Source organism: Haliotis cracherodii, unplaced genomic scaffold, assembly GCF_022045235.1.
Source record: "Haliotis cracherodii isolate W230 unplaced genomic scaffold, xgHalCrac1.p SCAF_10, whole genome shotgun sequence".
Lineage (NCBI taxonomy): Eukaryota > Metazoa > Mollusca > Gastropoda > Lepetellida > Haliotidae > Haliotis > Haliotis cracherodii.
Window position 1 is genome coordinate 42,426,882 of NW_027266265.1, and position 15,920 is coordinate 42,442,801.

General features: G+C 43.9%; 1 protein-coding gene across 1 annotated transcript; it reads left to right on the top strand.

Annotated features, from left to right (window-relative positions):
• Positions 1–2,319: 2,319 nt before the first annotated feature.
• On the top strand, positions 2,320–14,380 carry LOC139450895 (uncharacterized). Its single transcript, XM_071232726.1, has 6 exons — positions 2,320–2,371; positions 5,540–5,723; positions 7,787–8,007; positions 10,445–10,702; positions 13,248–13,659; positions 13,945–14,380. Exons 1-6 carry the CDS (start codon positions 2,320–2,322, stop codon positions 14,378–14,380), a joined length of 1,563 nt encoding a protein of 520 aa, XP_071088827.1.
• Positions 14,381–15,920: the final 1,540 nt, after the last annotated feature.

Below are 15,920 nucleotides of genomic sequence, written 5' to 3' on the forward strand. Positions count from 1 at the left end.
TATCGTGTCTAGTCTCATTGTGCCAACAATATCATTCTGCCTACAGTATCATTGTGCCTAGTCTCATTGTGCCTACAGTATCATTGTGCCAACAATATCATTCTGCCTACAGTATCATTGTGCCTAGTCTCATTGTGCCTACAGTATCATTGTGCCTAGTCTCATTGTGCCTACAGTCTCATTGTGTCTAGTCTCATTGTGGCTACAGTATCATTGTGTCTAGACTCACTGTGCCTACAGTCTCATTTTGCCTAGTCTCATTGTGCCTACAGTCTCATTGTGCCTACAGTATCATTGTGTCTAGTGTCATTGTGGCTACAGTATCATTGTGACTGGTCTCATTGTGCCTACAGTATCATTGTATCTAGTGTCATTGTGGCTACAGTATCATTGTGTCTAGTGTCATTGTGGCTACAGTATCATTGTGACCGGTCTCATTGTGCCTACAGTATCATTGTGTCTAGTGTCATTGTGGCTACAGTAGCATTGTGACTGGTCTCATTGTGCCTACAGTCTCATTGTGCCTAGTCTCATTGTGCCTACAGTCTCATTGTGTCTAGTGTCATTGTGCCTACAGTCTCATTGTGCCTACAGTATCATTGTGTCTAGTGTCATTGTGGCTACAGTATCATTGTGACTGGTCTCATTGTGCCTACAGTATCATTGTGTCTAGTGTCATTGTGGCTACAGTATCACTGTGGCTACAGTATCATTGTGACTGGTCTCATTGTGCCTACAGTATCATTGTGTCTAGTGTCATTGTGGCTACAGTATCATTGTGACTGGTCTCATTGTGTCTAGTCTCATTGTGCCTAGTCTCATTGTGCCTACAGTCTCATTGTGCCTAGTGTCATTGTGGCTACAGTATCATTGTGTCTAGTGTCATTGTGGCTACAGTATCACTGTGACTGGTCTCATTGTGCCTAGTCTTATTGTGCCTAGTCTCATTGTGCCTACAGTCTCATTGTGTCTAGTGTCATTGTGGCTACAGTATCATTGTGTCTAGTGTCATTGTGGCTACAGTATCACTGTGACTGGTCTCATTGTGCCTAGTCTCATTGTGCCTAGTCTCATTGTGCCTACAGTCTCATTATGTTTAGTGTCAGTGTGGCTACAGTATCATTGTGACTGGTCTAATTGTGCCTACAGTCTCATTGTGTCTGGTCTCATTGTGTCTAGTCTCATTGTGCCTACAGTCTCATTGTGTCTAGTCTCATTGTGCCTAGCTATCCGCCTCGGTCATAACACACAAACATACAATGTGTTGCAGTTTGGGTACGCTTATTTAGACGATACCTAAAACCGCAACACAGCACTTGTTGGCCACGAGCTTCAGATGTGAAGTATTCTTCTGGGAAATTGTGCTAATGTATGTTTTAGTAATACAGTGTGAAGAAAAGAGTATATACTTCATTGACTAAGGAAAGTAGTTAATAAAGTAAATGTTTCAGAAGCATGTTTTCATAACAAACGTGAGCAAAGAGGAATACTTAAGGGAATAGTGAGATGATATGATAAGACAAGTGGACCATTCCATTTTCTTATCACAGGTTAACCAGGTGGTACCATTAATGTGTTTTTCTCATTCTGAGGTGAGGTGAGGTGAGGTAAGGTGAGGTGAGGTGAGGTGAGGTGAAATTGGGTTTTAACGTCGCGTCCAAGATTATTGCGCTTATATAGTGACGTGCATGCACGCGTGTGTGTGGCTGCTTGTACTAGTCCGGACTGATGCCTATTTATAGTGCTAGCACACTGAGATATCATGTCGCAGTTTAACATGGATACCCCACTCAGACACAGTATACTGACTCCGACCCGACCAGTCCTTGTTTAAGCCCTTTAATGCCGACCGTCAGACAGGGTAACAACAAGTACCATCTTTTAACGTATTTTGGTATGACGCGGCTGGGGATCGAACCCCGGACCTTCCGCTCTCCGGGTGGACGCTCTACCACTAGACCACGGAGGCGGTTCTTTCTCATTCTGACTACACTATTTGAACCAGTGTATCGTATCTGGACGTTGAGAATGTAGGCACCATGAGAGTAAGATGTCGTCCAAAGGGCCTTCTAAAATGAGGACGTCGATCGCCTGGTGACAATGTCTGCCTTGGCTGGTTTGTATGTTGTTGATATTCCCCTTGCCATCAATCTAATATTTTACACAGAATCAATCTTCTTCCTTTTTCAAACTTTACCCAGACAACAGAAAGCTGATGTCTTCTCCCACCTTTTTCATAAAGTGTTTTTGTTTTGTAAAATATTCGTTCTTCAACTTTTAAAATATGTAATTCAGAAATACTCCATTTACCATTTTCAGATGAGTGTGTTAGTGTTGCTGGTTGTGTGGTCGTCTGTATCAATATCGTCTGGTAAGTTATTGCTTTCGTGCATTTTTTCTGACTCGTTTTGGATGTATTTTATGAGGATTGCTTCTTACACAATGAACAACTTCGAGGTTAAAAACACTTAACTTAATACAACAAGCAATCGAGGTTAAAAGCATTTAACTTAATATACAGACATAAATAATCAGGTAAGAAAAATCGTGTTATTTCAGCATATATACTATACAAAATGGTAGGGGATATTTTGTTTGTAGGTGAAACTACTGGAGTGAGTGAATGAGTATGGTTTTACGCCGCTTTTAGCAATATTCCAGCAATATCACGGCGGGGGACACTAGAAATAGGCTTCACACATTGTACCCGTGTCGGGAATCGAACCCAGGTCTTCGGCGTGACGAGCGAACGCTTTAACCACTGGGCTACCCGACCGCCCCGAAACTACTGGAAGATACACGATTGTCTGGCAATGAAAGTAAGTGATTTACATGGCAAACTTTCCCGAAGAAATCAACTTTCCAAACACAACATTGTGACAGTCATGAAACACGTGACTCAGAACAGCACGTGCACAGAGCGGTATGCCAGATTTACCAGACGCTTAAAGACACTTTATTAAATACATCTAACCATTAAAGAAGCAACATCATTTAGCTTGCGACTCCCGCATACGTTCCATAGGCAGAATATTGTTGCCCAAACACTGCATGTTTCTCAATCTGCCATCAGCAGATTGTGGGCCCGATACCAACGAACACATAACGTCATGATCGACGCCGCTCTGGACGCCCAAGGGCAACCACTCCAGCCCAGGACAGATTAGTTAGAACGATGACATTAAAAAATCGGTTGCAAACTGCCACTCACATAGGGACCGGTTGCAATAGGGAACTGGTGTAAGAGTACATGCCCAGACGGCGCGACAGACGGCATTTGCGTGCACGACGTCCACGTGTCATCCCCCAACTTACTGCACGTCATTTGAATCAGAGGAGTCAGTGGTGTAGGTAACGTCGGCATTGGGATAATCGACGTCGGGCTAATGTTCACTCCCGGTTTCCATGACCGAAGTAATCGAGTTTGGAGACGCCCTAATGAGTGTATTATAGACGTAGAACAGCATGATTGTTTTGGGGGTCGGTCAAAAAGGTATGGTGCGGTATCACAATGACTTGACAGAATCACATGGCGACACTATGGGAACATCATCATTGCACCACACTTGCGATTTACAAAACGTTTCATCTTTGAAGATGATTATGCACATGCTCATCGTGCCAGGATTGTGACCCAATTCCTCCAACAGGAAAACATCCATGGCATGCCATGGCCAGCACTCAGTCCTGACTTTCCCCTATTGAACACGTCTGGGACGTCATTGGCAGACATGTACGTCATCGTCAAAACCACCCACCACTCTCAATGAACTCGGTGCTGTCTCACTGATGAGTGGAACAACATGTGTCAAGCTGACATTGGTCGACTCATCAGAAGTATGCATCGAAAATTTGTGCATGTCTGGTCAACAGAGGTGGTTCTACCACTTATAAGTGACGTTGGCTGCAAAATGCTGCAAAATTCAAATTTCGAACTTGACACCGACTTCTTTTACGACCTATGCGCCACTGCTCACCAAACCAACCATTAGATCTGATCGCCTACTCCCCAACAGATATGAACATATCATTTCCATTCGCAATCCCATATAGATCAGAAGATATGTCTTGATGATCCTTTCTGTTTCTTCAAAATATTTTGTGTAAAAGAGTGTTATGCGACAAGCGACAATGTCCCTTCTAAGATTCTATACCGTACAGAATTCCTTCAATGACTAAATCGACGTATCTCATCTTGATCATGTCAGTTTGCCTGGTGTTGGAGACCATTATCTTTTGGTTGGTTTGCATTCTCCTGCACGACCTGACCCGTGAAGATCCGGGGTAGAATAGTTCTTCAGCAACCCATGTTTCCCGTAAAAGGCGACTATGCTTGTCTGGTCCAGACTCGATTATTTACAGACCTCCGTCATATAGCTGGAATATTGCCGAGTGCGGCGTTAAACAACAAACAACCGACAAACCAACCTGCACGATCTAATATTAGCCACCAACCCCTTCACTGGAACAGTGCATCAATCGGAGGCGACTTACTTCATTGTGAAAAGTTGCATTCATTAGCTTAGCCAGGATCTGCTGAATATGGTTCGAATATCCGATGATCCTTGGTCTATTAGCATCATACAACATACGACCTGAGCCGATGTGGGCTTCCTTAATACATTTAACTGATATAACTGAAATAATGTTATCAGCGGCCTTAATCCCAACTCACTAATTCATCCACAGGAAAATTAATCTCTTAAATTAAGTTGACGTGATGATAGCACTTTTCCAGCAACATCACCACGGCGCACACCAAAAATGGATTAATACGGTGTACACTTTGGGAATTGAACCCGCGTGTTGAAGCAATGCCCGCCGTCAATAGGTCTGAGCGTCAATCTGTGTGATGCTCTGTACCGAGCTGTGAGGTCACGCGTCTGTGTCCATATAGTGGTGTGTTTCTGAAAGAGGCATTCATGGCCCCGCGAAAAGATGCAAGATTGACGATACGGCGTTTAGGGAAAATCCATTCAAGGCGAAACTTTTATTGATATTTTTAATAATCTTTAAAACCTATTCAACAATGTTACGAAACAATAAGACAATTTTTTTAATATTCACATATGCTAATCTTATTTTTCGAAAAATATTCCTTATCCCTCCGTGATTGCATTAATTTCCATTTCCAAATCTCAGAACCCTGGCGATATTTTTGATGACCTCATTCAAACGACACTTCTAAAATATACTGAAAGTGGTGGTGTATTACATATTGTTTGGAACCCGTGAAGATCTGGGTAGAGAATATGTCTTCAACCACCCATGCTTGTCGTAAGAGGCGACTGACGGGATCGGGTGGTCAGGTTCGCTGACTTGGTTGATGCATGTCATCGTATCCCAATTGCGCGGATCGATGCTCTTGATGTCAATCACTGGCTTGTCTGGTCCAGACTCAATTATGTACAGACCGCCGTCATATACCTGGAATATTGCTGATTGGGGGGTTAAACAACACACACACACAAACATAAATGTTGGACAGCATATCTATCCGCACAAGTACTTCTTTCCTGATTGAAACGATGTTTTTCAGTGGACGGTAAAATCATTCCCAGCTACCGGGAGGTTGAATTCCTGTACAGCTCCAATAAGGTGTCATGGAGCACTGCCTGGGCCACCTGCAAGGAACATTCAAGTAGTCATCTCATAAATATCAAGAACAGTGTCAGAAACAACGCCCTCCTTCATTTCTTTGCAACAGCTGATGCGGCTGCAATGTAAGTCATTGGTGCTATGATAAAGTGAGTGAGTGAGTGAGTACACACCGTTTGTTAAGATTCACACAATGTAGCCGTACGGGGGGTGAAGAACTGAGGTCCTCTGTGTGTGAAGAACTGAGGTCCTCTCTGTGTGAAGAACTGAGGTACTCGGTGTGTGAAGAACTGAGGTCCCCTGTGTGTGAAGAACTGAGGTCCTCTGTGTGTGAAGAACTGAGGTCCTCTGTGTGTGAAGAACTGAGGTCCTCTGTGTGTGAAGAACTGAGGTCCTCTCTTTTTGAAGAACTGAGGTCCTCTCTGTGTGAAGAACTGAGGTCCTCTCTGTGTGAAGAACTGAGGTCCTCTCTGTGTGAAGAACTGAGGTCCTCTCTGTGTGAAGAACTGAGGTACTCGGTGTGTGAAGAACTGAGGTCTCCTGTGTGTGAAGAACTGAGGTCCTCTGTGTATGAAGAACTGAGGTCCTCTGTGTGTGAAGAACTGAGGTCCTCTGTGTGTGAAGAACTGAGGTCCTCTCTGTGTGAAGAACTGAGGTCCTCTCTGTGTGAAGAACTGAGGTCCTCTGTGTGTAGAACTGAGGTCCTCTGTGTGAAGAACTGAGGAAGCCTTCGTAGAAGGTCATGTCAGGAGAACTTTAAAATCAGCCAATCAGCGTCGAGGCTCTAAATTCTCGGTGCGACCTGCATGTCGGATTTCTCTATTTCGAAAACTAAGTCAGCCGGCTTGTTCCGACTGTAAACGGTATCTGCCGGTCATTAAATTGTTGTGGATATTTTATTCACCCTATCATAGCTGAGAGCCATGGCATCTACAGTGAAAAGAGAGTATCCACGAAGGACAATATATGTTCTGAGGGGATCGAAATTTCCGAATTGAGGTGGTAAAGAAATGAAAGCGAATCGTCAAAATCACAAAATGTTCGGAAGGTTTGATTTTATTTGCTGTTAGTTTGATGTTTCCGGTAAGTTTTCAGGTATTTGGGTATCAGTTTTCGGAAAATGAATCATGATGGTATATCGTGTTTTAAACATGGTAGTCACCTTGCATACCACAAAATGTTATTTTGTATTTTATTTAAACAATTATATTTCTTTGAACCACCCATGACCATTTAGCTAGTTTAGAAATCCAAGATGGACGCATGGATGAGTGAATGAGTGAGTGAGTATGGTTTTACGCCGCTTTTAGTAATATTCCAGCAATATTACGGCGGGGGACACCAGAAATGGGCTTCACACATTGTACCCATGTCGGGAATCGAACCCGGGTCTTCGGTGTGACGAGTGAACGCTTATACCACTGGGCTACCCGACCGTCCCCAGCATGGATGAAAATTCTTGATATCAGGTGGGTTACCGTCGTAACCAGTCGACAGTTACACCACTCGTGACTGCGAAATTGGGGAGGGGAGCGCCCTAGACGTTTACCTCCTTGAGATGAAACCATCATAGCGGTCTGGTTTGGAACCCACGATCACAAACTTCTATCCTATCTGCCAAACTCAGCGCAACTAATTCGTAGTGAACGCATCTTCCCGAGGCAAGCGCGTCCACTAGTCTTGTATCAAAGTCCTATTTCCACCCTTACCACATCAAGCCCACTTACCTGTGCTAAATATGATTGAACTATCGCACATATCGATAGTCCAATCAGAGAACGTTTCAAAAAATCAACATCCACGACTGGTTCATATTCGTACGATAGTGATTTACCGCTACCTGTCTTTATTGACACGAATATGTCTTTTTCATCTCAGCGATTGCCTGTGTTGGTTTGTCAGAGATGAAGTCGCGAATGTTTTCGTTATCCGACCGACAAGTTCGTCGTTGTGAATCCATACGAGATAAGAACAGCGATCTGATTGGATATCGTGTTTTCATTACAAGGGGCACAACCCGTGATCTACGCGTGGTGGCGCCAAAGTCGTGCCAAGAAAAGTGGTCTGGATGTGGCAAGGGTAGAAGCTAGGCTTTGATATAGGCTAGTGGACACGTTTGCCTCGGGAAGATGTAGTGAACGAAAAACATCGGAAGCTCCCAACACGTTTTGTGTTTTATTAATTTCAGGAAGGGTGACATGTGGACGGGACTTCACTATGTCCAGTCAGTGACCGGATGGGAGTTCGTCTGGTCAGGATGTCATCCCTTGAATGTTTCCTTAGATTGGCCGGAGAACGAGCCAGGTGACCCAACCGTGTCCAGGTGCGTCACGTCCGGCAAGGTAGCTCTCATTCCGCGCACACGTGCATGCAACTCAACGTTCCTGTTTGTCTGCCAGAGAATAAACGGTACGATTTTAGAGAGCGTTTGAATGCTAACGCCACAGAATAGTCTGCCCAGCTATACCAAATGTAAATAATACATCAGTTCTGGGTCAGGCAAACATGGTGTTGATAGCATGAGCATATAGCTGCATGCCAGCCGGGATATTCATGGTGAGCGCCGAGTTGAGTTTGGTTCAGTGAGTGAGTAAGTAAGGTTTTACGCCGCTTTTAGCAATATTCCAGCAATATCACAGCAGGGGACAACAGAAATGGGCTTCACACAGTGCACAGCTGGAATCGAACCCGCGACTTCGGCGTAACGCGCGAACGCTTAATCACGAGGCTACCCCGTCTCCCCTTTAGTTGGTTAAAGCGTTCGCTCGTCACGCCGAAGACCCGGGTTCGATTCCCGACATTGGTACAATGTGTGAAGCCCATTTCTGGTGTCCCCCGCCGTGATATTGCTGGAATATTGCTAAAAGCGGCGTAAAACTATACTCACTCACTCACTTTAGTTGGTTCAAACACAAGGACGGACTTCTTGGGAACATGTGTGCCAAAGATGTTAATTCATCTGTTGTGTATTCATTCAAGGCCAGCTAATTTAGTATTATGATTCAGAAATTTAAAAAAAATATTCAGAAAATAATTTGAAATTTTAGTTCATTATCAGCTAGCATGTGCATGGTAATTGTTGAATTTGTGACTGAAAGAATAGTTGGTATGATCGACAGGTTTATAAAGAAGGTCAAAATTCAAACTTTTAAGGATTGAATTATTTTCCCGTTCCAGGAGGTATAAATCGAATCCCGATGTGAAAACTATAATCCTACAAAAGTTTGCATCTCGGATTTTCGATTCACACACCCAGGCGGAGAAACAATATGATGAATTAGTTATGAAAGTAATTGAGATGTGGCCGTCACTCCGACACGAAGCTTTGCTTCAATGGTCCAGTCGTGTTAGGCGCCGCAGTTTGCTGTGCAGAGTTGCGTCTCATTGAAACCTATGATATTTTGTCCAAATCCTGGTTTGACCCCGATTAAGCTTCTAGGTTTGTCACCACTATACCCGTGTCCGTTGGTTTCACCAAAGTGGTAAACAGGGCTGGGGCGGGTAACTCGGGATTGTCCGTTCGGGTGGGTACTGAGAAGGACTCGGGTACCCTCAGGACTACCCGGACCTGTGATATATTGTTTAATGACAAAAATGATCTACAACAGTATATGGTTACACTACAAGTCACTAATGTTCGCATTTCTTTGTGACTATGCTTCCATAACTTCTGACTTTTATGTTTGAATAAAGATAAAACTTCAGTCAACGTCAGTGTATGAATGACCAGATCGTTTTAGACGTGTATCTTATTACATTTTGTCCAGGGTTAGGGTCCAACTATTCCCAATCAGACATTTTGTACCTATCTCTTGAGACCTTCACGGGTAGGGTCGGGAAATAGGGGGGTGGGTACCCGGGTAGTAAATTTGGACTCGTCCCAGCCCTAGTGGTAAATGTCTGTTCAAATACTAGAATACTGTTCAAAGCAGCGTAAACCCCAATTCTACCATGAATTTGGAATTTACTCGATTCTGATTGGTCAATCAGAGGCTATTAAATCACAATAAACCCCCTCTGATTGAAACAGCTGGTTTGACGGCCGCATCACCGCGGAAGCTAATATTCATAGAATAGTACTATTTTCAGTCATTGTCGGTAGGCATATTTGAATAACTATATCTACAATTACCGGTTACAAAATGCACAGATGCGGTTACTACATTTTTCAAAGGATGTGTGACAATACATTTCGTGCAGAAAAACACGACAGAAATCAACAAAGGGAATGTATTTACGTTTTGGAGACAACAGAGAGCTTGAAATTTTGGCGCTTTTCTATATACGACTGTGACGTCATATCTTTAGCGTCACAATGAGCGATATGACGTCATAATGGTGACGCGCGATGTAGAGCGAAAGACTTGCAAAGCTTGCTTTGTTTTCTTTAGGGATGCCCACCTCATGTTAGCTTACTAAGTTGCCGTGCTTATATGCTTTCAATGCCTGTCATATGTTCGAGTGAAGTATTACGGTGTAAACAAACTGCTTGAGTATATACAACACCATATTTTGTTCGATGATTCCGTAATTCAGATCGATAACCCACTCAAAACACTGAACTCAACCCTTGCCGCTTCACTCAGTATTTTTGCTAACACTAAAGAGTTCGCATTTCTTTTAGTCATGGTAAAATGGAGATAAACATACTGTGTTTTCAATGTAGAGCTAGGTTACCTGTAGATTTAACCCCGCTAAATTTAACATTTGAAACCTCACGCTGCGCGTTCGGTTCCAAATTCAATTTAGCGGGGTTAAATCTACAGGTAACCTAGCTCTACATTGAAAACACAGTATGTTTATCTCCTAATTCGCTCTCATTCTAAACATGTTCTGTTGTTTTCAGGTGATTGTTCCTACACCGATCACAAGAAAAAGATTTGTGATACCAAAGGAAGAAGAGCAGTGTTAGAGGGACAGCTAAGTCACGGTGAATGCCGGGACCGATGCAGCGTGGACACCAATGGCTCCGACTTGTGCTGGGCGTTCGAGCATGTCAAGTCTACAAGCGCATGTACGTTAATCTTCTCCGCCAGTCCATACGCATGTGAAGCACAGGTCCGCGAAGATGACACCGATTCGGGATCCAGGAACTGTTTTGTGTGTAAGTTTCCCTCTATGCTAGAAATACAGCTACCATTCAAACATTCCGTGGTCAGTTGGGGCTGTGACCTAGTGACTTCGTGACTCACCTGATACATGCATGACGCTCAGTCTATCGATCATTGGTTTAGAAGGGGCGGTCGGGTAGCCTAGTGGTTAAAGCGTTCGCTCGTCGCACTGAAGACCCGGGTTCGAATCCCGACATGGGTACAATGTGTGAAGCCCATTTCTGGTGTCCCCCACCGTGATATTGCTGGAATATTGCTTAAAGCGGCGTAAAACCATACTCACTCACTCACTCACTCATTGGTTTAGATGGGGGATCACCTAAATTGACCAACTTTAGGCTGCATACTGGACTGGTGAGTCAATTAACGCTGCTTTGAACAATATTCCAGTTGTATGACGGCGTGTCAGCTTGATGTGGGAAGAAAGTCCTAAGTGATGCAGGTCTTAGACGTTTACCATTTTGTTGAAACCCACCAGCACAGATATGGCGGTGACAAACCTAGAAACATAACGGGATTCGAACCACACTTTATATTTTCAAAATAATATACTTTGACTTCAATACAACTGGTCCAGCTATGCACCAGCTGTGTTATCCATGCCCTATAGCCCTATTTGTCATGCCCCCGAAACGGCATCGACGTCGGCAATGACCTCGTCGTTACTTGTAAAAACTCAACCGCGAGGTGGGGCGGTCGGGTAGCCTAGTGGTTAAAGCGTTCGCTCGTCACGCCGAAGACCCGGGTTCGAATCCCGACATGGGTACAATGTGTGAAGCCCATTTCTGGTGTCCCCCGCCGTGATATTGCTGTAATATTGCTAAAAGCGGCGTAAAACCAAACTCACTCACTCACTCAACCACGAGGTTCAGGGAAGAGATCAACTTCAGAAGATGCGGATAAGGGCCGAGAGTAAGAAACTTGAAGCTCCAGTCTGCAGCTGAAGCCACTGCCACGTGTGACGAATGCGCATGCGCATTGTTATGAATCAGTGAATGAGGGAGCTTTCATCGACGTTTTTCCCATAACTTCTTAAAGCTGGCGTATTTCTGTGGCATATTATTTCCCATTGGAAGTCTGACCTCGTTGCAGATAGTGAATCATGAATACCCCCTTGTTGTTCCATAAACCCCAAACCATAGCTTTGCCAACTGACGCCCCCACTGGTACGTCTTTGGTGATATGCGGCCAAATATTACCAATGTTTGCTCTGCTCTGATGCCTCCACGCTAGATCAAATGATGGACCAAGATCACATCCTGGGTTACAGGAAAGGTCACTAGATGTGTTCAGTGGGTCCTCATTTGACAATCTGTCAACAATTGCGTCTGACAGGCCGAGCGCTAATCAGTCCATGCTGACGGAAAAAAAATTACACACTTAAAATGACACCGTGTCTACTAGGTAACACTAGTTTCCAGGTGATCATCAGTTACTGATTCAGTTGTAGCACGTGATCATCAGTTACTGATTCAGTTGTAGCACGTGATCATCAGTTACTGATTCAGTTGTAGCGCGTCATCATTAGTTAATTATGCAATAGTGGCACGTGGTCATTAGTTAAAAATGCAGTTGCAGCACGTGGTCATTAGTTTATTATGCAATAGTGGCACGTGGTCATTAGTTATTGATTCAGTTGCAGCACGTGAACATGAGTTAAAGATGCAGTTGTCGCACGTGATCATAAGTTACATATTCAGTTGTGACACGTGATCATTAGCTACAGATTCAGTTGTAGCACGTGATCATCAGTTACAGCTTCAGTTGTAGCATGTGATCATTAGTTACAGATTCAGTTGTCGAACGTGATCATAAGTTACAGATTCAGTTGTGACACGTGATCATTAGTTACAGATTCAGTTGTAGCACGTGATCATTAGTTACAGATTCAGTTGTAGCGCGAGATCATCAGTTACAGATTCAGTTGTAGCATGTGATCATTAGTTACAGATTCAGTTGTAGCACGTGATCATCAGTTACAGATTCAGTTGTGGCATGTGATCATTAGCTACAGATTCAGTTGTGACACGTGATCATTAGCTACAGATTCAGTTGTGACACGTGATCATTAGTTACATATTCAGTTGTCGAACGTGATCATAAGTAACAGATTCAGTTGTGACACGTGATCATAAGTTACAGATTCAGTTGTAGCACGTGATCATTAGTTACAGATTCAGTTGTAGCACGTGATCATTAGTTACAGATTCAGTTGTTGAAGGTGATCATCAGGTAGTGATTCAGCTGTAGCACGTGATCATAAGTTACCGATTCAATTGTAGCACGTTATCATCAGTTTGTGATTCAGTTGTAGCACGTGGTCATCAGTTAGTGATTCAGTTGTAGCACGTGGTCATCAGTAAAAGATTCAGTTCTGGCACGTGATCATTAGTTACAGATTTAGTTGTACCACGTGATCATCAGTTACAGATTCAGTTGTGGCACGTGATCATCACTTATGGATTCAGTTGTAGCACGTGATTATCAGTTACTGATTCAGTTGTAGCACGTGATCAGCTGAATCTGTTTTTATTGCAGTTACGGACATCACGGGAAAAAAGGAAAAGATTGTTGACTCAGAGACTCCTGTTTCTTCCTGCGTAACTCCAACCACCATGACACCTACTACATCTACAGCGACATCGTCATTAACAACAACGGTATCACAAACTTCAACACAAACAAGCGCATCGTCAGCTGCAACGACGGAATACAGATATACAGAAACGGCCACTGCGACAACCACTACGACACCCATTACAACAACGACAGCAACCTCTGACTCTGTAGTTAGCACAGAACAGACATCTCCTGGAACGTCATCAACGACCCATCTCTCAATCTCGACACCTTCATCTGCAGCAACGACCGCCACTACATCTACAACGACGAATATACCTTCCACTGCAACCACGGCTACAAGAGACACTGACACTCCAACATCTACCCCAGAAACAACACGAGACACAACTATGACATCTACAACATTCGAAGCATCAGCAACATCAGCAGCTTCAACACCAGATACAACAGCAACAGCAGAAACATTGGAAACAACATTCTCAGCACCAGACAAGACAACAACGACATCATCACCCTTAGACGACAAGGTTACGTCCCAAGCTACAACTACCGATACCATAATAGCATCAACGGCATCATCTCCAACGACTGAGACTATACCTTCTACTGCAACTACGGCTACAAGAGACACTGACACTCCAACATCTACCATAGACACATCAACAGCTGCATCTTCAAGTAATTCGACCGGAGGAGTCTACACGCCTTCTCTCACCACCTACCTGTCTCGTCTTGAAGCCACTCTCGCCAGTTCCACGTCTGCCTCTTCCCCGGCAGTTGCCTCCCTTGGTAGGTATGTCTACGAGGCCTGTGTGTCGGTGCAGACTTTCACCGCGGCAGAAAGAAAGAAGCGAACTGACGACATGGTAGAGGACCTCTCTCTGGACAAGAAGAACCTCTCCTCGTATCGGAGGAAGAAGTCCAGCGCGGCAGATGAGCGTCCGTCCGCCCAACACGTGGGAGGAGGGGTGGCCATCATGTTGCTTGTTACAGCGGCGCTCATCATCATCTTGCCTGACTGCACGAGCATCTTGATGCACGCGGTGCATAGCATCAAGAAGAAGCAGCTCGTCGCTGCACAGCAGTAGGTAGCCATAGGGCACATCTAAAGCCGCCCTAAAGGAGACACTCTATAACTCAGTGTTGTATAATGAGAATAAAAAGAAGGTTAAACTCGTCAGGTGCAGAATATTTAACATTTCGAGCGGAGTGTGAGTGTGCGGATGTGTGTGTGCGCGCGCGTGTGTAGATCTGTGTGACTGGGTGGTGTTCTGGATCTTCTAAAAAAGAAAGTGTTGTGGGCCCAAAGGTTCCTTTGAGAGAAAAGAAATGTATTTTGTAGCTACATATGTATGAGTGTAAAATATTCTTTCTTAAACAAAATTCCCGGCACAAAGCCAAGGTAACTGATAGTGTGATCATAATTTTGTGCTTAGATCTCAAATCACCCAACAACAAATCGTAGAAGTCTAGGCTATATGCACGACATCTTAATTATGGCGTCGAACCCGGGCCGGGCGAACGCTTTACCCACTAAATTACACCACCGTACCTTCTTTGGGGCTACTTGAATTATTGTATTTACAACCTCGACGGAATGCTGACGTCATAAATTGCTTGCACTTTCCTTCCTACATGTATTGCACCTGTTATGCTGGCAACCAATGTACGTATGTTCAAATACTCCAGCTAACATTAAAACACCAGGCGACTACGCTTGTCGTAAGAGGACAAACGGGATCGGGTGGTCAGGCTCGCTGACTTGGTCGATGCGTGTCATCGTCTCCCAATTGCGTAGATCGATGCTGATGATGTCAATCACTAGATTATATATATATGTCTTTTGTATGCCAGTGTTCTTTTATATCAATAATATTGATAAATATTTATTTACAATGAGTATGTTTACCGATATTCTGGGAATTTAACATGAATAGAAAAACGACGTTTTTTAAGCCAAATCAGAGTCCCCATGACGAGCCAGGATAGGGATTTTACGTGCGCATTGACTGCCACATGACAATTCGCATCGCGTACCCTTGCCGCGTGCCTCTTGCTTGGTTTTCGGGAATGCTGGTATTGTCCTTGTGGCACATTGACCACAATTGGCAAGTCCAGACAACATCATCAGAAAAGCATATACGGATTCAAAGGAGGATGCGGGTGTGTGCATCCCTCTTTATAAAGCATGGTGGCGGTCACTCGTCTTCGCTCGAAGACCCGGGTTCGAATCCCGACATGGGTACAATGGGTCCATTTCTTGTGTCCTCCGCCGTTATTTTGCTGGAATATTGCTAAAAGCGGCGTAAGACCATACTCACTCACTCACTCACTTATAAAGCATGCTGAACAAGAAGACGTATAAAACCATCTGACGTGTAAAGACAATGCCTAGTGACGACTTTAATCAACATTTGACAACTGTTTTGTGGAATAGTGACACGAGTGAACATACACATTATCCAATTATAAACTTAAAATCATGTGATCATAATCACATCTGGACGCTGGTCGTTGGCAATGCATAGAGAGAAGACACATATGTTATTCATTTACAACACCAACTTTTTGAGTGTCTGATTTGTTTGTTGTTTACCGCCGCACTCAGCAATGTTCCAGCTATAAAAA